The 24,644-nt window shown below is 40.3% G+C and overlaps 1 protein-coding gene across 2 annotated transcripts; it reads left to right on the top strand.

The window, feature by feature from the left end:
• Positions 1–1,904: 1,904 nt before the first annotated feature.
• sil1 (SIL1 nucleotide exchange factor) lies at positions 1,905–22,834 on the top strand. Of its 2 annotated transcripts, none has more exons than XM_027135720.2 (9): positions 1,905–2,298; positions 3,517–3,637; positions 4,925–5,024; positions 19,405–19,516; positions 19,609–19,797; positions 21,176–21,297; positions 21,403–21,499; positions 22,244–22,330; positions 22,452–22,834. In XM_027135720.2, exons 1-9 carry the CDS (start codon positions 2,224–2,226, stop codon positions 22,806–22,808), a joined length of 1,260 nt encoding a protein of 419 aa, XP_026991521.1. In that variant the 5' UTR covers positions 1,905–2,223; the 3' UTR covers positions 22,809–22,834. The 2 variants fall into 2 exon arrangements, with proteins under 2 accessions (XP_026991521.1, XP_026991520.1); XM_027135719.2 differs by having other exon boundaries at positions 1,906–2,298; positions 22,166–22,330.
• The last annotated feature ends 1,810 nt before the right edge of the window (positions 22,835–24,644 follow it).

Here is a 24,644-nt window from a genome sequence, read left to right as displayed (position 1 = left end):
CTGTAAATAGAATATAAAAGAACTTCAAGACCATTTAACTGAAATTTGCATGATAATTACAGTATATTGTACAAGTGCATCTCAATAAAAAAGGTTTAGTCTTTGTTACTTATAATTGTGATGATTTTGGCTCACATTTGGCTCAAAAACACACTAATTCACTATGTCAAAAAATTTGAATACTTCATAAGACCAAAAATATTTTTAGTGAATTATTGGCCTTCTGGAAAGTATGATCATTTTCTGTACTCAATACTTGGTAGGGACTCCTTTTTCTTTAACTACTGACTCAATTCAGCATAGCATGGAGGTGATCAGTCTGTGTCACTGCTGAGGTGGTATGGAAGCCCAGGTTTCTTTGACAGTGGCCTTCAGTTCATCAGCATTTTTTGATTTCTTGTTTCTCATTTTCCTCTTTGGGGTTCAGGTCTGGTGAGTTTGCTGGCCAGTCAAGCACACCAACACAATGGTCATTTAACCAAGTTTTGGAGCTTTTTGGCAGTGTGGGCATGTGCCAAATCCTGCTGGAAAATGAAATCAGCATCTTTAAAAATCTTATCAGTAGAAGGAAGCATGAAGTGCTCTAAACTTTCTTGGTAAACAGGTGCAGTGACTTGGGTTAACAAAAAACACAATAGACCAACACCAGCAAATGACATTACACTCCAAATCATTACAGACTGTGGAAACTTAACACTAGACTTTAAGCAACTTGAGCTTGAGCTTCTCCACCCTTCCTCCAGACTCTAGGACCTTGGTTTTTAAATGAAATTCAAAAAGTGCGCTCATCTGAAAAAAGGACTTTGGCCACTGGGCAACAGTCCAGTTCTTCTTTTCCTTAGACCTGCTAAAATGCCTCTGACATTGTTTGTGGTTCAGGAGGGGCAACTGTAGCCAAATCCCTTGACCCTCAATCTATTCCTTGTCAAGTTCACCCAAATTCTTGAATCGGTTTTGCTTGACAAGCCTCTCAATGCTGCGGTTCTCTTGGTTGGTTGTGCATTTTTTTCTTTGACACTTTTTCCTTCCACTCAACTTTCTGTTTACATGCTTGGATACAGCACACTGTGAACAGCTGGCTTCTTTGTCAATGAATGTTTGTTTTTTACCCTTCTTGTGAAGGGGGTCAATGATTGTCTTCTGGAGAACTGTCAGATCATCAGTCTTCCCCATGATTGTGTAGCCTAGTGAACCAAATTGAGAGACCATTTTGATGGCTCAGGAAACCTTTGCAGGTGTTTTGAGTGGATTAGCTGATTGGCATGTCACCATAGTCTAATTTTAGTGAATAGTGAATTGGTGGGTTCTTGTTAAATGTGAGCCAAAATAATCACGATTAAAAGTACCAAAGACTTAAACTACTTCAGTCTGTGTGTGTACTGAATTTATATAATACACAAGTTTCACTATTTGAGTTGAATTACTGAAATAAATTAACTTTTCCATGACATTCTTATGTACTTGCACCTGTAAGGGGAAAGTTAAATTGTCAGAGCAAATATGATGAGGCGAATGCAAATGCACGTTAACAACCTTTAAAGGCACAAAACAGTGGACACAAAAAAGGTCAACCCAGAAAAACATGCACAATAACAAAAGGCTTGGTACTCTCAGAACACATAGAAACTTACTGTGCATATATTTTAAGCGTGATATATATATATATATATATATATATATATATATATATATATATATATATATATAATGTCCTTGTTAGGTTCTGATAAAGGTAGAACGACACTGAAACACGGATTCGAATACCTCATTTAATACTGGTGGTGTAAAAAGAAGAATAAAACCGTAAGTCTCAAACATAGACCGTGATACTTGAAAGACAGGATTAACACTCTCCCATAAACATACTACTGCGGTAGATGGCGGTAAAGCACAATACATTATCGTCATAAAAGAGGACGAAGAAGATGGACGAGGAAAAGAAATAAGAGCTTTACTTGTAGCGTTTTGCGTGGCTTGTAGCAAAAACAAACAAACAAAAAACATTTAGACTGTGTTCTTTCGGTATAGCTATGTATACATATATATATATATATATGATATTATGACTGAGTGTTTTTCTGAAATGTCTTAAACATTTTTTTTAAACCCGGAAAAACATTTATCTGTCTTGTGACTTCTTGTAATGCTTAACGTTTTTGTTAGTTCTGCAGTCATCAGCAAAATAATTTTAAATTAACGTTACTACTATAGTTATCAGTCACAATGAAAGTTAATTTCAGGATAGTCATAGGATTCATCGTGCACTTAAATGTGTTTTTCTTTGCCCACACTGATCAGGTGAGTATCACGTCACGTATTTGTTCATTGTAGGGGAAATACTGTAGTGTCTTAACCTGAAACTGACAAAAGTAATAATAAATGAAAATTTACTGAAAAACTGACTAAAGAAAATCAGACATTGTCTTTAAATTGTGGTTCAACAAAAGCATTTAAAAAAATAAACTAATGAAACTTTATGGTACCCTTAATATGTCGTTTCACAACCTTTTGAGGCAGTCACTAAAATCAAGTGATTTTTTTTAAATTCTGAGTGAGACTTCTGCACCTGTTGACAGGTATTTTGGCCCACAACTTGTGAGCAAACTGCTTCAGCTGTCTAAGGTTTTGAAGAGTGCCTTATCCAGACTGCATGTTTTAGCTTAAGTTTAATGAAAAGACTGAACACATGACTGGTCATCATGTTCAAAATAAGTGCCAGAATTAATGCTCCTGAGGCAGAATGGGAACAAATCCTAAAATCAAGTGGTAAGCTTCAACAGAAATGTTGAGGCTGTTACAGCAGCAAGGGGGAGGAATCCATATTTTTTAATTGGATGTTCAAGATGCATAAAGGTGGGAGTTATTTTTGTATAACAGTACATATTAGATGGTAGTTCTGACCATGAACAGGGGGTTAGAATTAATGTGCACATATAATGTGTTTTTTCTACAGTAACTGCTTGCACACAATAATCACAATAATTAAGAATGTTGTTCAACAAAATAAATGGTGAAAAAATATAAAATTTTATTTGTAATGGTGATGTTAGTACTTAGACATTTATTTAACATTTTTAAAAGGTCCAAGTGCAATGCGGTGCAAGGGCAACAATCACTGTGCTTTGCGATGTTTCCCAGCATGGGAAAGTCTTGAGCACATAGAATTTACTTTATCTGTTTTCTTGGCAAAATGTTAGGATGTGAGAGAGCAAAGAAAGAGATATTCAAATTGAGCCAAACTCATGCAAACAAAAGAGAATTAGTGAGCGAGAAAAATAAATTGTGAGGGAAGGACTGTTCTGCTGTATCAGGGTTATAATGTTAGTCATAATGGAGATACCTTGTAAGTGCAACAACATGAAATCCAGCTATTAAGTCATAATTTGGAACATGTCATAATTTCATAAAACATTGCATTTGTTGGGAATGGACAAGCAACTCTGAACATGCATTTTTTTTTCGTTATTCCATGTGATCTATATAATATTCTACATATGAATTCTATGCATTGTGCAGTTTCCTTTAGCCCTCACAATTAAAGAGGATGGGAATGATTTTAATAAAGCAGAGGATGCTCAGGATCCTAAGGATTTGAATGTGTTTGATCCGAGCACAAAGTGGCAGACTCTCAAACCAGGTTGGTATTGGTTTCTCTTGTCTTTTCCTTTATTTTAATTAAATTTTTTTGTATTTTTTTGTTGTACCCATGTGCCTCATTATAAAGTTGCAAAAATGCAAAAAAAGTTTTTTTGTTTTTTTTTTGCTTTATTTAGTTTATTTATATTTTTTCTTCATAAACTTTGTTAGTTTCTATATAGTTGAGGTGACCGGTATACATAGACATAGAAATTGCAAAATTGTAATAATTTTTGTGGGGTCATCAAAATGCATTTTATTTATTTCTTTTGTACAATTCTGAATGAGCTGTTTCACATAAGATGCATATATTTCTCTAGACAAAGTAACAACTGAATTTACACAAATGTACCGATTTAACAGTTTATAGATGCTTGATTCTTAATACTGTGTTATCTGGATAATCTTAGCAACAGACTGAAAAGAGTGCAGGGACCGCTGCCAAAGGTCCCTGTGTAGAGTCAGGTAGCTGTGGATCGTTTGCTGCATGTGTGTTGATCAACGAAATGATTTTGTGAATGATTTCAGAAGAGGTATTCCAGATGTAAAAAAAAGCAAATGGTAGCAATCTTTTTGATAAATACATTTTTGTATTACATATTTGCAATAAACCTTTTGTGTTTTGATCAATTAATATTACTGAACAGTTAATTCCATACATATCAGACTCTCTATAACTGGGCCAAAGTCAGCACATGATTCCAAGAAAAAAGCTCTTGTTATTTTAAATCATCTCATTAACCTTTCATCATGACACAGAAACCGTTGTGATATCGAACACTTTCTTGCCTTACAGCTCTGACCACAACTTCCTGACCTGGGAAAGGTATTTCATATGTAATGTCCATATGTAATATGTGACTGACTTTTTTGGTTCACTTGGATTCTGAGAAAAAGTCGGAGTTGTGCTGATGCTGCTATCTCTGAGCTGAATTAAGGGAAAATAAGTATTTTCTATCCCAACACACTCACTTACCCACATGCTGCTTCTATGATGGAGTTAAAATAAATGTACAGCCATGCAGTGGCCCTACCCCCTTTCACACTTGTTGAGGAGCTGGCCACCATGTTAACACTTACTTTCTTTACCCCCTGTGAGCAAGGTGCAACAATTTGTCTGTGCCTGTTGGCCATCGGCCTGTGGTGACTGACAAACTGGGGACGTGTTTCAACCTGTGACTACAGAAACTTAATAGAAGTTGTCATTTCTGCCTAGAAAATATATCTAGTGTTTAGAGAGTATTTCTCATAGTAACACATTATTGTATATGTATTCACATTGTTACAGGTCAAGCTGTTACTGCAGGCTCTCATGTCAGGTTAAATCTTCAGACAGGGCAAAGAGAGGTCAAGCTTGGAGATGAAGAATACCTGCCAGGTAGAAAGAGGTATGGAAATACAATATTTTATTGGTGACTAGTGGTTATATGGTAAGACTAACAAAGTTTTATCTCCACCAAGCAGTTTTCTCCTCTTTTCCACATTCCCTTTGCTGGCTACTGTGGTAGTAAGTAGTAATTCTATGATCATGAGCTATCCAGCTCCTGTTGCAGCAAAGCATCCCCAAATACTTCCACCTCCATGTTTCACAGTTGGTATCAGGGGGGTTTTGTTGAAATGCTGTATTTGGTTTATGCCAAACATGCCTTCTGTTATGGTGTCTTAAGAATTTAATTTTAGATTCATCTGTCAAAAGTGCATTATTCCAGAAGTCTTAACCTTTATCTCCTGTATTCCTTCGCAAACATTAGTCTTGCCCTCATGCTTTTCTTAGACTGCAAAAGTTTCATCCTTAAGGTGACCCATACTCAGAATTTGTTCTCTGAATTTTGACCCATCCAAAGTGCACACACACAGCAGTGAACACACACACCGTGAACACACACCCGGAGCAGTGGGCAGCCATTTATGCTGCGGCGCCCGGGGAGCAGTTGGGGGGTTCGGTGCCTTGCTCAAGGGCACCATATGCCCCTTTTCCACCGAGGCAGTTCGAGTGCTGGTTCAGAGCCTAATTTAGAGCCAGTTCTTTCTGTTTCGACCGCCAAAGCACCGGCTCCGAACCAGGAAAAGTGGTTCTTAAGTAACACCAAAACGTTGCTGGTCTAAACTTAAGAACCGCTTGTGTCCGGGGCTGTGGGCGGGGCTACAGTTAGCGCATTTGATAATGTACTTTAAGTATACTAATATTTAATACACTTTTACTTTACCGCGATATGATACATTATCAGCACACATGCTAGTTAGGTAGCTACATGCTAAGGCTAACTTTTTTTCTGTGTTAACGATAAAATAACGTTATGTACCTTATCGATTACAACCTCCATTTATACAGATTACATGGAGATGCACGTACACGTTTTATTTGCCGCGTTTGGATGCCAATGTAGGTTCACAAAGCCATGAGCATTAACGGTAAAGCAACATCCATCCGCCATTGTTGTTGTGTTTGTGTTTGCCACTGCTGCGCTAAAGTTGCTGGGACACGTGACACGTATACAGTGACGTCACACTCGATGCTGTGATGGCTCTCTAGCCGGTGGAAAGGCAAACCGGTTCCAGTGGAACCAACTTTGAACCAGCACCAGTGCTAGCTCTGAACCAGCACCCGGTTCTTTTTGGTGGAAAAGAGGCATCGGTTGTGGCTGGCCCGAGACTCGAACCCACAACCTTCAGATTACGAGTCAGACTCTCTAACCATTAGGCCACGACTTGCCCACACATCCCATGATAATTAACGCTGTGCAGTCTTTTTCTAATTGTAGATTCATGCATCTGTATCAAGAGCTTGCTCTAGGTCCTGTGATGGTATTTTTAGGGTTTTTGGAGACGTCTTTAAGCATCTTGCAGTCTGCTCTTGTGGTGAATTTGCTTTGATGGCCTCACCTGGCCATGTTGGCAATTGTTTTAAATGTTCTCAACTTGTAAATGATTTTCCAGACAGTGGAATAGCTGATTACAAATTATTTTGAGATCTTTTTGTATACCTTACCAGACTCGTAAGCATCAACAATCTTCTTTCTGAAGGCCTCTGAGAGCTCTTTGGATTTCACCATGGTGGTATGTCTCTCTTCAACAATTAAGAGCAAACCAAACTAAATATTTGAGGTTCAACCCTGCCTCAAAATCTGTAACAATGTTCTAATAATTTGCACCTGATGTGATTTTTTTATTTTATTCAAAATAAACTTTTTACTTTTTCCACAAGAATTTTCCCTTACAATTTCTCACAATAATTTTTTTTTAAATAATATTTTATAGATCATAAATAATTTCTTTGGTTTTTTGTTTAGTTATCTTACTTGAATCTTCCAATATTGTTAAAATGAAGATCAAATTCCAATATGTTTAACTATTTATTAAAAAATAGGCTTTCATGTGGTATCCTAATTTTTCCACATGACTGTGAGAGGCAAAAGTAATTTCAACATCAGGTATCTGTGAGGTGTCTATTTTATTTAAATATTTTATCAGGTGTCTGTTAGTGTCTGTTTTATTTAAAGAACAGAGGTATCCCAAAGTCTGATGTTCATGACATGTATTTGTGGAAGTAGGTCATGGCAAAAACAAGGGAGATGTCTAAGGACTTCAGAAAAAGAGTTAATGTTGTTCTGTGGGCTGGAAAAGTGCTTTTAACAATTCACATTGTCTCAAAGCAGCTTTATAGAAGTTATAGAAGCAGTGATAAAATACAAATAAATAAATACATAAATACATATAAAGTTTAAAATGGATTAAAAAATATTTATTTAAAATTTCAAATACTATATATACTCTAATGAGCAAGCCGGGGTGATGGAACAGGGAAAAACTCCCTGAGATGATAGGAAGTAAAATCCTTGAGAGGAACCAGGCGCAGATGGAAACCCATCATCATTTAGGTGACACTGGACATTAAATAATGTAAATGTAAATAATGCCATTTCTACAACAGTTTATAATAGTGCACCCCGAGAACCCCTGAGAAACTAATGGGTCAGTGAAAAAAGAGAGAGGGGAGAAAATTGTTAGGTAGGATCATAATCAGGTGATGATGTGGTGGCAGTTTTGATCTAGATGTATAAAACACACTCAGACTCAGAGGTGATAGCAAAGAAGTAAAGGAAGTTTATTTTGCTGCAGCAAAAGGTGTCTTCCATACAGTACAAAGTCTACACAGTGAAGAGGCAAATTCTAGTGTTTCAGCTTTCCCTTTTGTACACCAGGTGCGTGTGTGTGTGTTCATGCACCCTCCTTGGTTACTGAAGATGTATCTCTTTGCGTTATCACCTCAGCAATGCCACATTCCATTTTCAGTTCTTATCGAGCACATGCACGTATACTCCCCTAAAGTTCCTGTTTTTCTAGCACGTACAATGTTGACAACATACAAGGGCCTCTTGTTCTTTCTCCTTAGTCTGACACACACAATACTGTAAAAGCACATAATTATATAAAAACACTCATGATATTTAAAATTTCCACTATAATGGACAATGTTCATTATGTGCAAAGTGCAGACAGGGACTCTGGAATAACTAGCTGTGACCGCATAACTAAAAGAGAGAGACAGAAGGTGACAGTCATGAGGGATTCCTTGGATAAAAGCGTCCCACCACTCCACAGTCTGCAAACTTGAGCGACTTGAGAGGGTGGCAAGGCGAAAGCATCCAGACGTCCCAGTTCACAAAACTCTCTGTCAATGAACACTCCAGATCTGCTCCTTTACCTAAGAAAAGCTATTTATAAAAAGCTAGAGGAAACAAAAGTGTTTCCAGGCTGGACTAAAACAGTGACTGACACTGAGTCCCAAACACTAATTGGCTTTGCCCCCTGTTGTAGCTTTTTGTATATGAGGTACTACCAAATAGCCTACACCTTTTGATTGAAGTACGAGTGACGAATCATAAAAAAACTAAAGATCACTAGGGTACTGTGGTGTGTAACCATTAAGTGCTTTATATGTAATATTTGTAATGTTTGTGAAATCTAACTGGAAGCCAATATAATGTGATGGGAGTGATTGTGTTCAGATCTTATGATTGTAGTTAGGACTCTAGCTGCTGCATTCTGGATTAACTAAAGTTTGTTTATGCTCCTGCTGGAACATCTAGACAGTAAGGAATTACAAAAATCCAACCTAGAGGTAACAAATGCATTAACTAGTGTTTCTGCATCATGTCATGACATCGTATTTCTTATTTAGCACTATTTCTGACATGAATAAAGGCTACACCTGTGATTTATTATTTATGTGAAATCAGAGACCTGTGTCAGTAATCACACCAAGGTCTTTTACTGCTGCTGCACGTGAACACAGTTGGTTTGTTGAGCTCATTAATCCATGAAGTTCATAGACAGGTGCAATCACGAGAAATCCATAGACATCCAATCACGAGAAAAGGTTTTTAAGGTGGCCGATTGCAAGTCGTTGTTCTCTTTGACTCTTCTCTGAAAATTGGCATCATGGAGGCCTCAAAACAACTCTCAAATGACCCGAAAACAAAGGGCCTTTTTACACCTGGTCACTTCATGTGTTTTCTCTGATCCGATAGCTATCTGATTTGTTAAAACTGTTCCATTTACATTAGGCTACATAAATGCATCTTGGCGAATCAGATATCAATCTGATCTTTCTACTCCCACCCAATATGCAAATATATTTTACCTCATTTCCGGGGTAATTGAAATGGAACACACTTTGGTGTATGCAGTTGCTACAAAAAACAGCATTTACTGTTTGCTGCGTTTTCTCTGGCGGCAGCAGTGCATTTTAAGACCCAACGAGACACCTGGGTGAAAGATCGGAGCCAGCGCTGGTGGGAAAACATATTTGTTTCTGGCGCGATGCACGACTCACGAGTCACCTGCGAGTGACGAGTATATGTGCTGACGTATGTGGCTTGAACAACCACATGCATTTATATCGGATTTATATCCGTCTCGAAACTGTTTCGGAGTGCATTTACGTACACCTGGTCTTTTTACAATCGGATAGCTATCAGATCACAGAAAACGCATGAAGTGACCAGGTGTAAAAACCACCAAAGATTGTTCAACATGGTTTAGGGGAAGGCTACAAAAAGTTATTGAAAAGATATAAGCTGTCAGTGTCCACTGTGAGGAACATAGTGAGGATATGGAAGACCACATGCACAGTTCTTGTTAAGGCCAGAAGTGACAGGCTTTGAAACAAAGATTGAGATAATTGGTCATAACAAGGGGCGTTATGCATGGCGGCAAAAGAACACCGCATTCCAAGAAAAACACTTGCTACCCACAGTAAAATTTGGTAGAGGTTCCATCATGCTGTGGGGCTGTGTGGCCAGTGAAGTTAAGTTATGCCGGGGCTAGATATTTTAACAAGACAACGACCCAAAACACTGTTTAAAATCTACTCGGGCATTTATGCAGAGGAACAAGCACAATGTTCTGGAATGGCCATCCCAGTCCCCAGACCTGAGTATCATTGAATATCTGTGGGGTGATTTTGAAGCGGGCTGTCCATGCTCGGCAACCATCAAACCTAACTGAACTGGAGATGTTTTGCAAGGAGGAATGGTCCAAAATACATTCATCCAGAATCCACACACTCATTACAGGCTATTGATGTGATTTTTCTGTTGGGGTGCCCAAATTTATCCACCTGTCTAATTTAGTTTTGATGCATATTGCGCATTTTCTGTTCATCCAATAAACCTCATTTCACTCCTGAAATATTACTGTGTCGTTTAATGCAACAAACTCCGTTGGTTTGACCAATGTTTCTGTTAAACACAGAACATTAAACCTCTGATCAGTAATTATTTCATTAGCAATAAGAGCTTTAGATGCAAGAGCTCTTGTACAGTATTTAGTAGACTTAGATTCAGAACAAAGGTGCTGGCTGTGCATTCACTATGATTTAATTTTATGCTAATAATGTTACTAAAAAATTTTTGAGTTTTGAATTGTTTTTTTGTTTAGCTTAGTTAGGAGACAGACACAGTCTCTATATTGTGACTATATTGTTTTGGATCATTGTCCTGCTGCAGAGGTTTGCTTTAGCTTGAGGTCACAAACAGATGGGTGCACACATGCATTGTTACTTTTACGACATATGTAATGGGACACAAACCTTCCAAAAAGTAAAACTTTTGTCTTACTTAAATTTTTGTCAGTTCATATATTATTTTCTCAAAAGTCTTGGGGATCATCAAGATGTTTTCCATGCAGGCCATTTTTGTCCAGTCTCTTTCTTATGGTGGAGTCATGAACACTGACCTTAACTGAGACAAGTGAGGCCTGCAGTTCTTAAAATTTTGTTTTGGGGTATTTTTTGACATCTTAGATGAGTCGTCGCTGTGCTCTTGGGGTAATTTTGTTCGGCCGGCCACTCCTGGGAAGGTTCATCACTATTCCATGTTTTCGCTGTTTGTGGATAATGGCTCTCACTGTGGTTCGCTGGAGTCCTGTAGCTTTAAAAATGGCTTCATAACCTTTTCCAGACTGATAGATCTCAAGTACTTTTTCTCATTTGTTCCTAAATTTATTTGGATCTCTGCATGATGTGTAGGTTTTGAGGATCAAGTAATTTCTTGATTGTGAACAGGTGTGACGGTAATCAGGCCTGGGTGTGGCTAGAGAAATTTAACTCGGGTGTGATAAACCACAGTTAACTTGTGTTTTAACGTAGGGGCAAACACTTTTTTTTTTACACAGGGCCATGTGGGTGCATGTTTACTTGTTTGATGGAGAAAATATATATATATATATATAATTGTGCCTGTGTCCAAATATATATGGACCTAACTGTGTGTGTATATATAATATATAGATACAGTTAGGTCTATATAGATCTGAACACAGGTGCAATTTTCATACTTTTGGCTATGTACAGTATGCCACCAGAATAAAATGAAAAAAAAAAAAACCAAGATGCATTTGAAGAGCAGACGTTCAGCTTTAATTCAAGGGGTTCAACTAACCCCCATTTTCAGGGGCTCAAATGTAATTGGACAAGTGAATATAATCATAAATAAAATGTTCACTTTTAATATTTTTTGAACATCCTTTGCAGTCAATGACTGCTGAATATTCCATTTCTTTTCCTTAAAAAACTCCTGGGTTGCTTTTGCTGTGCCGTCAAATCAACTTTGCTGCATTTGGCTAAATCTGGGCAGACAGTATTCAGTGTATTCAATGTATATGAATATATTGTCTGCCCAGATTAATTAAATTCTTCAGAATTCATCCAGCTGCTTCTGTCTTCTGTCACATCATCAATAAACAACAGTGACCCAGTGCCACAGGAAGCCATGCATGTCCATGCCATTACACTGCCTCCACTATGTTTTACAGATGACGTTGTATGCTTTGGATCATGAGCTGTTCCAAGCCTTCTCCATACTTTTCTCTTCCCATCATTCTGGTAAAGGTACATCTTGGTTTCATCTTTCCAAGGAATGCTTTTCCAGAACTGGTTAGGATATTTTTTAGATGTTTTTGTCAAAGTCTAATTTGGAAAAAAATGTGCCTTGTGGTGAACCCTCTGTATTTGCACTCGTGAAGTCTTCTCTTGATTGTAGACTTTGACAATGACACGCCTACCACTTGGAGAGTGTCCTTCATTTGGCTGGATGTTGTGAATTGGTTTTGCTTTACCATGAAGACGATCCTGCAATCATCTACTTCTGTTGTCTTCTGTGTACGGCCAGTTTTTTTTATGTTGCTGAGCTCACCATTGTATTCTTTTTTCTCAGAATGTACCAAACTGTTGATCTGGCCACTCCTGCAACTATGTTCCTGCTATCTCTCTGATAGATTTGTTTTGTTTTTGAAGCCTAATGATGGACTGTTTGACTTGCGTGGAGCGCTCCTTTGAACACATGATGTAGGTTCACAGCAACAGATTCCAAGTGCAAATACCACACTTAGAACCAGTGTTGTATAAAGTATTATAAAGCAATACTTGAGTAATAGTACAAGTATTGTACTAGAAAAAGACTTTGGTAGAAGTGAAAGTCACCTTTTAGAATATTACTCAAGTAAAAGTCTTAAAGTATCTGATATATGCTGTACTTAAGTATCAAAAGTTATTTTCTGATATTTAATGTACTTAAGTATTTGAAGTAAAAGTAAAAAGTAAAATTTCAGTGATTTTCGGTAGGCATAAGAGCAGGGGCGGTCATCTTTAGGGGGTTTTAGCCCTCAGTGAGAATTTAAAACAAGAAGAGTTTTATATTATATATTATATGACTACATAGTAAGCCAAAAGTTATGGCATTATTAAATGGCAAAAGTGGGCACCAAAATTTTATGCATGATGTAATGATGCCAGTCTTGAATCAAATCAGTTCATGTATGTGTGCATTCTCTACAACCAGTGTGTCCAATGAATGCAGTCACTAATAAACTAGTATTCACAAGACAAAGACCAAATCAATAAATGTTATTTTTATTTAGTATTGATATTGCATTTGTTTGTGCTATCAACTCTGGTAATAAGAATAGTGACATTTCACTGCTTTTGGTTGCCGCCGTTATAGATAAATGCCTCCAGCTCTGACTGCGCGTGCACGCTGCGCGTAACTGTGCTTCTCCATAGAGCGTGCGGACGTGCGTAATGCAATCTAGGAGCAGTGATTCGCCAAACCTCCCTTATTGCAGTCGCACACATTTCTTCAGATTTTATTTTGTAGTAACGAGGATGCTTAGTGGAAATATAACGGAGTAAAAGTATACATTTTATCTAGGAAATGTAGTGGAGTAAAAGTGAAAGTTGACATGAATTTAAATAGCGAAGTAAAGTACAGATACGTGAAATTTTTATTTAAGTACAGTAACAAAGTATTTTTACTTTGTTACATTACAACACTGCTTAGAACCAACTCCAGACCTTTTACCTGCTTAATTGATGAAGAAATAATAAAGGAATAGCCTACACTTGTCCATGAAACAGCTTTTGATTCAAATGTCCAATTACTTTTGGTCCATTGAAAAAGGGGGATTGGCTACTCTAAAGCTCTGTATGTATGTATGTATGTATGTATGTATGTATGTATATACTCTAAAGCTCTGTATGTATGTATGTGTGATATATAATCACATGATATATACACACATTATATATATATATATATAGTGTGTATATATATATATGTATATATATACACACACTATATATATACACACAATATATATATATATATATATATATATATATATATATATATATATATACACACATATACACAAACAATATTGTTCAAAATAATAGCAGTACAATGTGACTAACCTGAATAATCCAGGTTTTTAGTATATTTTTTATTGCTAACAAGTTACCAGTAGGTTAGTAGATTCTTAGAAAACAAACAAGACCCAGCGTTCATGATATGCTCGCTCTTAAGGCTGTGCAATTGGGCAATTAGTTGAAAGGGGTGTGTTCAAAAAAATAGCAGTCTGCTGTTGACTGTACAAACTAAAAACTATTTTGTACAAACGTTTTTGTTTCTAGGATTTAGCAATCCTGTGAATCACTAAACTAATATTTAGTTGTATGACCCCAGTTTTATAAAACTGCTTCACATCTGTGTGGCATGGAGTCAGCCAACTTGTGGCACCTCTCAGCTGTTCTTCCACTCCATGATTCTTTAACAGCATTCCACAATTCACTTATATTTCTTGGTTTTGCTTCAGAAACAGCATTTTTGATATCACCCCACAAGTTCTCGATTGGATTAAGGTCCGGGGATTAATTTTTTTGGTTTGGAACCAAGACTTTGCTCGTTTACTAGTGTGTTTGGGGTCATTGTTTTGTCTTCTTCAGCATAAGGCAACATGACCTCTTCAATTATTTTGACATACTGCATGCAAACTGATCCATGATCCCTGGTATGCGATAAATAGGCCGCGGGGGCAGCAGTCTAAGCAGGGTGCCTGCTGCAGTCCCTCCAGCGTGTCCTAGGTCTTCCTAGCTCCTCACCCTATCTCTAAGGGAGCGCCCAGCCACCCTGCGGAGGAAACTCATTTCGGCCGCCTGTATCCGGGATCTCGTCCTTTCGGTCATGACCCAAAGCTCATGACCATAGGTGAGGGTAGGAACGTAGATCGACCGGTAAATAGAGAGCTTCGCCTTGTGGCTCAGCTCTTTCTTCACCACAACAGATCGGTATATCGACCGCATCACTGCAGAAGATACACCAATCCGCCTGTCGATCTCCCGCTCCATCCTTCCCTCACTCGTAAACGAGACCCCAAGATACTTAAACTCCTCCACTTGAGGCAGGAACTTTCCACCAACCTGAAGGGGGCAAGCCACCTTTTTCCGACTGAGAACCATGGCCTCGGACTTGGAGGTGCTGATTCTCATCCCCGCCGCTTCACACTCGGCTGCAAACTGTCCCAGTGCACGCTGAAGGTCCTGGTTTGAGGAAGCTAGCAGGACAACATCATCTGCAAAAAGCAGAGATGAAATCCTGTGGTCCCCAAACCGGACTCCCTCTGGCCCCATACTGCGCCTAGAAATCCTGTCCATGAACAGGACCAGTGACAAAGGGCAGCCCTGCCGGAGTCCAACATGCACTGGGAACAAGTCTGACTTACTGCCGGCAATGCGAACCAAACTCCTGCTCCGGTCATATAGGGCCCGGACAGCCCTTAACAGAGGGCCCCAGACCCCATACTCCCAGAGCACCCCCCACAGGTCACCACGAGGGACACAGTCGAAAGCCTTCTCCAAATCCACAAAACACATGTGAACTGGTTGGGCAAACTCCCATGAACCCTCCAGCAACCTGGCGAGGGTATAGAGATGGTCCAGTGTTCCGCGACTGGGACGAAACCCGCATTGTTCCTCCTGAATCCGAGGTTTGACTATCGGCCGAATTCTCCTCTCCAGTACCCTGGCATAGACTTTTCCGGGGAGGCTGAGGAGTGTGATCCCCCTATAGTTGGAACACACCCTCCGGTCCCCCTTCTTAAACAGAGGGACCACTACCCCAGTCTGCCAGTCCAGAGGCACTGTCCCCAACCTCCATGCGATGTTGCAGAGGCGTGTCAACCAAGACAGCCCCACAACATCCAGAGACTTGAGGTACTCAGGGCGGATCTCATCCACCCCCGGTGCCTTGCCACTGAGGAGCTTCTCAACTACCTCAGTGACCTCAGCTTGGGGAATCGACGAGTCCACAACTGAGCCCCCGCCCTCTGCTTCCTCAGTGGAAGACATGTCGGTGGGGTTGAGGAGAACCTCGAAGTAATCCTTTCACCGTCCGAGGATGTCCCCAGTCGAAGCCAGCAGATTCCCACTCCCACTGTAAACAGTGTGAGCAGGGCACTGCTTCCCCCTCCTGAGGCGTCGGACGGTTTGCCAGAATTTCTTCGAGGCCAACCGATAGTCCTTCTCCATGGCCTCACCGAACTCCTCCCAGACCCGAGTTTTTGCCTCCGTAACCACCCGGGCCGAAGCTCACTTGGCCCTTCGGCTCGATAGGACTCCTTCTTCAGCTTGACTGCATCCCTTACTTCCCGGGGTCCACCACCGGGTTCGGGGATTGCCACCACGACAGGCACCGGAGACCTTACGGCCACAGCTCCGAGCAGCCACGTCGACAATGGAGGTGGAGAACATGGTCCACTCGGACTCAATGTCTCCAACCTCCCTCGGGATCTGATTGAAGCTCTGCCAGAGGTGGGAGTTGAAGATCTCTCTGACCGGAGACTCTGTCAAACGTTCCCAGCAGACCCTCACAGTACGTTTGGGTCTGCCAAGTCTGTCCAACTTCCTCCCCCGCCATCGGATCCAACTCATCACCAGGTGGTGATCAGTTGACAGCTCCGCCCCTCTCTTTACCCGAGTGTCCAAGACATACGGCCGGAGGTCAGATGAAACAACCACAAAGTCGATCATCGACTTCCGACCTAGGGTGTCCTGGTGCCATGTGTACTGATGGACACCCTTATGCTTGAACATGGTGTTCGTTATGGACAAACTGTGACTAGCACAGAAGTCCAATAACAGAACACCACTCGGGTTCAGGTGGGGGGGGGGGCGTTCCTCCCAATCACGCCCCTCCAGGTGTCACTGTCACTGCCCACGTGAGCATTGAAGTCCCCCAGTAGAACGACGGAGTCCCCGGTCGGAGCACTTTCCAGCACCCCTTCCAGACACGCCAAGAAGGTCGGGTACTCTACACTGCCATTTGGCCCATAAGCACAAATAACCATGAGAGACCTATCCCCGACCCGAAGGTGCAGGGAAACGACCCTCTCGTTCACCGGGGTGAACTCCAACACATGGTTGCTGAGCTGGGGGGCTATGAGCAAGGCAACTCCAGAGTAGTAGAGAGTCCAGTCTCTCTCAAGGAGTTGGATTCCAGAGCCCAAGCTGTGTGTGGAGGTGAGCCCAACTATATCTAGTTGGTATCTCTCAACCTCCCGCACCAGCTCAGGCTCCTTCCCCCCCAGCGAGGTGACATTCCATGTCCCTAGTGCCAGATTCCGTGTCCACATTGCACCGGCCCCTTACGGTTTCTCCTGCAGGTGGTGGGCCCACAGGAGATCGGCCCCACGTCGCTCTTTCGGGCTGAGCCCGGCCGGGCCCCGTGGGGCAAGACCCGGCCACCAGGCGCTCGCATGCAAGCCCCAACCCCAGACCTGGCTCCAGGGCGGGGCCCCGGTTGCGCCTTACCGGACGACATCACGGACCTTGATTTTAATTTACTCATAAGGGTTTTTTGAACCGCTCTTTGTCTGGCCTGTCACTCAGGACCTGTTTGCCTTGGGAGACCCTACCAGGGGCAAAAAGCCCCAGACAACATAGCTCCTAGGATCATTCAGGCACGCAAACCCCTCCACCACAATAAGGTGGCGGTTCAAGGAGGAGGCCACCTGATTCACACCCTGTTTTTTCACAGAATTGATGACCTCAGGGATTGAATGCAATCTCAAATTGCTTTTTGAGAATCTACTGCACTTACTGGTAACTTGTTTGCCTATATACTAAAAACCTGGATTATTCTATTTAATCACATTTGTACTGCTATTATTTTGAACAATACCCTGTGTGTGTACATGTATGTATGTGTGTGTATGTATAATATATATATATATAGATAGATAGATGGATAGATAGATATAGATATATAGATAGAGAGAGAGAGAGAGAGAGAGAGCTGAGAAAGGTAATGCTGGTTCACAGTGCATCACCGTTTAGGGCTGAATAGCCGCAGACCAGTCAGGGTGCCCATTCTGTCCCATGTCCTCTACTGAAAGTGCGAACAATTGGCACGTGAGAATCAGAACTGGATCACTGAGCAATGGAAGGAAGAGGTCTGGTCTAATGAATCACATTTTCTTTAACAACATGTGGATGGTCGGGTGTTCTCACCCAGGGAACACATGTCCCCAGGATGCACTAGGGCAGTGGTTCCCAAACTGGGGTACGCGTACCCCCGGGGGTACGCCACGTGACGGAGGGGGTACACGAACAAAATGCTGAAATGTACTGTTAATGTAATTATACCGCACCTAATATTCAACCAGACATGTATTTCTCAGACTACAGTAAATATAAAGACGTGCCCCCTCTAGTGTACTCACAGCAAAGTAGCCAGGTAGTGCCATAAAAGGTCAATTTCATGACATCCAATCAAATTACCCCATCTCAGTAAACAAAAATCTGTGTCCACTCAAGTGTTGTGCGTAAGTGCACGTCTTTACGTATCGCATGTAATTCACACTTTTATGTCGCATCGCTGATATGGCAGAAGATGTTTTAAAAAACTATTGCTTCGCATAAAATCCAGTGATTTATATGCTTTACAAATCGATGAATCGACTGATGTACTGTAGATGGTTTGGCTCAGCTGCTGGCATATGTCCGGTATATTTATGATGATATTTTCCAGAGACGCCATCCATTCTCTGCCACACCACAGCACACATGCCCATTTCTGAGCAAGAGAGTCTCATTGAAATCTCTACGAGTGGCACTTTGAAAATTGAGTTTACACAAAAATCACTACCAGATTTCTGGATAGCCTTGAGTGCAGAGTATCCTGCCTTAGCAGATTGCGCTTTGAAAATATTACTGCCCTTCTCGACAACATACCTGTGCGAAAGTGGGTTTTCAATGCTTGACTCATCAATGATTTAAGACTAAAACTGTCTTACTGCAAGTAATTTTCTGCACATCCATCTCATTAAACGGTGAGTCATTTAAAAATTAATTAATAATTTGTATAATAAAGTTTTATTTGATCAAATAAGTTATTTTATGAAGGTACATGTGTATAAAAAAAATCAAGACCACAATTATTGGTGGTGGTGGGTGGGGTCGGGGGGGATTGTATACAGAATGATGTTAAATCCCTGGGGAGGGGGGGGGGGTACGTCTCTGTAAAAGGTTTGGGAACCACTGCACTAGGGGAAGAAAGTAAGCCAGCAGAGGCAGTGCGATGCTTTGGGTATTGTTCTCCTGGGAGTCTATGCATTGATAGGTTGCTGCTAAAACAGAGCTGTTTTAGCAGCAAAAAAGGGACCAACCAGATATTAGGAATTATATTTTATAATATTGTTCAAGGCATTTGTTTGTTTTTGTCTATGCTGTATTTGCGTGTAGAATACATTTGTGGCTGGAATACTTTCGTACAGTATGTGCATACATATGTGTCAGTCTTTATGCTTTTGGTATAAAATTTTAACAGCAGTGAATTAGGCAAAATTACAATGTGTCATGATTGTGCCAGGCAGAGGATTCCTAGTGACTTCTCATACAAATTATTCACAGATATGTTTCTTTTCTCCTTTAAGCATGCAAGGAATGCTTTACAAGCAGACACCTCTGTTCACATCTCAGGAGCTAAAACAGGCCCTGAAGAAGTTTAAAGGCGTGGATGACACTACAAAAAGGAACTCCGAGCAGGTATTCTAATATTAATGGCTTAATAAAACAATTTATTGCAAATGTATTGTTAGTTATTTTGTTTAGTTGACTTAGTTTTTTAATATCATAAGGGTAAAGAGTCTTCACAAACACTGTTTCGCTCCATGGATGAACTCAGAAGAGACTTGGCCATGTCAGACTTGCTGGTGGAAACAGATGTCCAGATTATGAGTAAACTGTTGTCCAAATTCAGCAGCACTAACACAACCATGGAACAGCGGGTTGCTGCTTTACTTGACTTGGAGTACCTTGTTCATCAGGTGATCATTTTATTAATCTCTTATTTAATATATTTAATATATTATAAAAATTTTAAAAGGATTTTGAAGATAAGAAATACAGTGCATCTGGAAAGTATTCACAGCACACTTTTTCAGATTTTGTTGTTATAGCCTTATTCCAAAATCAATTAAATTCATTATTTTCCTCAAACTTCTACAAACAATACCCCATAATGATGACATGAAATAAGTTTGGAGACCACCTTTGATAAATTCAGTTGATTGGACATGATTTGGAAAGGCACACACCTGTCACACCTGTCCCACAGTTAACAGTGAATGTTATAGCACAAACCAAGCCATGAAATCCAAGGAATTGTCTGTCGACCTCTGAGACCGGATTGTATCGAGGCACAGATCTGGGGAAGGGTTCAGAAAATTTCTGCAGCATTAAAGAGCGTAGTGGCTTCCATCATTGGTACCACCAGAACTCTTCCTAGAGCGGGCCGCTTGGTCAAACTGAGAGATGGGGGAATAAGGGCCTTAGTCGTGGAGGTGACCAAGAACTCGACTGTCACTCTGACAGGGTCCAGCTTTTCTGTGGAGAGCAGGACCTTCCAGAAGAATCGCCACCTGGAGCTTGCCAAAAGGCACCTGAAGGACTCTCAGACCATAAGAACCAAAATTCTCTTTTCTGATGAAACAAAGATTGAACTCTTTGGCCTAGATAGCAAGCATCATGTCTGGAAGAAACCAGGCACCGCTCGTCTGGCCAATACCATCCCTACAGTGAAGTGTTTTTCAGTGGCAGGAACTGGAAGACTAGTCAGGATAGAGGGAAAGATGAATGCAGCAAAGTACAGAGACATCCTTGATGAAAACCTGCTCCAGGGGGTTCCAATGACCCTAGCTTGGGGCAATTCTTTGAATGTCCTTGAGTGGCCCAGCTAGAGCCCAGACTTAAACCCGATCTCTGCATCTCTCGAGCGATATGAAAATGGCTATGCACCGACACTCCCCATCCAACCTGATTGAGCTTGAGAGGTCCTGCAAAGAAGAATGTGAGAAACTGCCCAAAAATAGTGCCAAGGTTGTAGACTCGTACTCAAAAAGACTTGAGGCTGTAATTGCTGCCCAAGGTGTTTCAACAAATTATTGACCAAAGCCTGTTTTTTGTTTTGTTTTTGTTTTATCAAAATTTTTCAGATTTTTTAGAATTTTGAAAAATTATGAATTTAATCCATTTTGGAATGAGGCTGTAACAACAAAGAGAAGTCCTGTAAATATGTACTGAATGCATTATAAATTTGCAGAAATGTATTTGCATTTTGGTAATTGATGTCTAATTTCTAATCAGTCATGATAGCATTTTTAGTAAAATCAAGTGGATCACAATTTTATTTATTTTGTATTTTAGGTGGATAATGCACATAATCTGGTGTTAATGGGTGGATTAGAGCTTGTAAATGATGCCTTAAACAATACAGATTTTAGACTTCAGGAAAGTGCTGCATTTGTACTAGGAGCAGCTGTTTCTAGGTATGACAGCAAAATATCTTCTTGATGCTATTAATATTGTTAAATATCTATTTAAAACGAAAGACTACATGTAATTTAGTTACGGTGATGGTTTTCTGTTTTCAGTAACCCCTCTGTCCAAAATGCTGCTTTAGAAACTGGCACTTTACAGAAGCTACTGATTATGCTTGCAACCCCACGACCAATGACAGTTAAGAAAAAGGTAATTATCTTTTGTTGAGTATTTTACACATTGAATATTTTTACTATGTAAAGCTGTTTACTTTACACTTTAGATTTCTGCCATGTTGGTTTTCCTGTAGGTGTACAGTTTCTCGTCAACCTTTTGTCATAGTGATTTACATTTACATTAACCAACAAAGCTGAAAATTGGGTAGATTATCTCCCATAATAGGAAAAACAGTATTGAGCACTTAATAGTTATTGCCTGTAGGGTATAAATGTTTTTCCTGTATTTGCATTGTCACACATCGGTTATACCTATCAATTGCTGTTTAAGCCCTATAGGTACAGGATGACTGATTAAATTTAAATCTTTACAGGATATTTGGGTATGCTATAAGGGTTAAAAATTAAACATACTGTTTTAACCTTGATAGGTCTGGCTTTCATCTTAACAAGAGCACAGATTTTCCAGAAAACATATGTCTAATTCATAATTTACCCCAAACTTCTTTGTGCCAAGCTTTTGCATAATAATAATAAATAATAATGATCCAAAAAAAAATCATATTCCATTTTCACAAAGAAATCCAATATGTTGTAGCACTGCAGGCAGTAACTATCTTTACATGTACTGTATACATAGAGCAGCATTTTCACTGTAGAAAAGCTCATTAACAATTAATCACCTTTCATATTTTATTAGGTGTTATTTGCATTGGCATGTCTGTTACGTCACTTCCCTCCTGCTCAAAGTCATTTCTTGAAGCTTGGTGGATTGCAGGTGTTAGTTGAGCTTTTCCAGGCAAAAGGAGCTGAAGTTCTTTGTGTGAGGATTATCACATTGCTGTATGACCTGATTACCGAACAGGTTATTATTGGTGCAAACCTTTCTGAATGGATTTTATGTTATCTGATTATTATATATAAACATAGTATAACTGTGTGAGAAAGCCTGGATTTATATAAATACATGGTATTATGTGTTCTAGGATATGATCTCTCAAACTGGTATAGATCCTCACACTACTCATCAGAAACATTTCCAGCAATATGATTACATCCCGCTGTTCCCCATGCTTGTGGAGCAGGGGTGGTGCAGTCTGGTGCCCGAAATTCTTTCCTGCCCGGACCATGATTCAAGAGAGAAGGCTTTGCAGACTCTTCTGGCCTTGTTGCCCCACTGTCAGACGTTGTTCCTGAGGAACCCTACTCTGACCACATCGCTTGGTCTTCTGCAGAAGCAATACCAGGAGTTAGCCCTTGGAGAGAGAAGCCTGGGAGAGGATGATGGTTACTTTGATGAGATTTTGGTTCTGGTGGAATCTGTAATGCTGAAAATTCAATAAAAATATTGGTGCTTCTCTACCCACTACATTTGTACATATGAGTGATTATTTGATTTACTGTATCCTTTGTCAGCTCAATCCAATCTGGCCATTCTACACTAGTTGAATGTCACTGGCTTTTTTAGCAATAGCTAATGTTTGTTACATTTACAGCATTTGGTAGATGCCCTTATCCAGAGCAATGTACTAATGTGCTTGTCACATGTCTAAAAGGTTTGCTCTCCTTAGTGAAGCACATGCTAAGAAACCTGAAAGAGCTCTGGTTATAGGAGACTCCATCTTAATGTGAAATTAGCTAGGTCTTTTGGGGCTCTAGTAGCACTGGTTAGGAGTATTCTGGGAGCCAGTGCACCAGACAATGTCTTAGGGTCTTAGGCAAGCATAGGTACTCGAAGGCCTTCTTCAGTCAGAGATTACTGAGTGATATTCTACAAGTGTTTAAATTAGCGAAGGCGGTGCCCGATGCTGTAGTATGCTCTGGCCCCATGCCAATGTGGCATTCTTGCAGCATAGCACATAGTTTAAGAACATGCTGACTGCTGGCTAATTGAACTGTCTTCTAGCTGCATTGAGTCGGCACACAGGGTTTACATTATCGAGACTGTGTCTGTTTCACGAGCTAAACAGAAAATTATTAAAAACTTTTATAAAATTTGTTTTAGTAACCTTGTTAGCATAAAATTAGATCATAGTGAATGCACAGCCAGCACCTTTGTTCTGAAGCTAGGACTGTTAAATATAAGATCTCTTGCATCTAAAGCTCTTATTGCTAATGAAATTATTACTGATCAGAAGTTTAAAGTTCTGTGGCACTGGAGAATCAGAAAGCTGTTTTGGAGACTTAGGATCAGGATACTCAGGAGAAGCTGGTGAGGTAAGAGAGTAGGAACTAATGTAGGAATGGGTAGATGCAGGAGAGGCAGGAGTTTCGAGCTCAGATCAGCAGGGGCCCACATGCGGGCCACCATCAGTTTGGGCACACTGCTCTTTAGTAACACACAGAGGAGTGTGGGTGGATTCATTGGAAGTAAAGGGTTTACACACAATGAAAGGACTCAGGCACTTCAGTGTCACTGAGATGTTCCAAAAACTTGACGAGCTCACCTGCCATGTGGGAAAGTGATGGTATGCTTATAAAGGTCCAGCTCACTGCCTGGAGGAAGTGGGAGGAGCGGTTGGCTGAGATAAAGATGCTGGATTGGCCTACTGAGGCTGACACTTCAGGCCAACTGGAGGGGCCTGCTGAGTTGGCTGCTGTTGACCTAAGGGGAAAAGAGGAAATAAGTAACCTTTAGCTCGAATAGTGGAACTAGTGCTGAAAATATGCATGAGCAAGCCCAGTCTGGGAAGTAATGGACTGACATCATGAGAACACAGTAAACTTGGCAAGCTAGCAAGGAAGTACATGCAAACATCCCAATGCCTATAGGGAGATTTACACGAAGTACATTAATAACATTGCATGAAAATTCTTTAACTGTAAATGAAACTTGCAGGATTAACATGTAATCAAAAAATAACTATGTAATAGAATAGAATAAAAGAAGATTAATTTCACTTACTCATTGTAGACACAGGGGCAAATAATCCATGAGACTTCTGATAAGAATTCAGCGGCAACGTGTGATAGAACAAGGAAATGCAGCGCTCTTGAGCACAGTTTTTTTTAATATCGATGACGAAAAAGGTTGGAAATAATAGGAAACCAAATAGACAGGGAAATCCATGAAAGGACATATGAGTAATGGGTGAGCTTCAATTCCTGGAAATAAGGGGATTTCAGAAAGCATTAGGTCATAGAAGAGGCATATGAGACATTTCTGGGGGAATTCTGAG

Source organism: Tachysurus fulvidraco, chromosome 17 (assembly GCF_022655615.1).
Source record: "Tachysurus fulvidraco isolate hzauxx_2018 chromosome 17, HZAU_PFXX_2.0, whole genome shotgun sequence".
Taxonomy (NCBI): domain Eukaryota; kingdom Metazoa; phylum Chordata; class Actinopteri; order Siluriformes; family Bagridae; genus Tachysurus; species Tachysurus fulvidraco.
The sequence above is the reverse complement of the archived record's forward strand: the minus strand, read 5'-3'. Positions and strand labels throughout refer to the sequence as shown.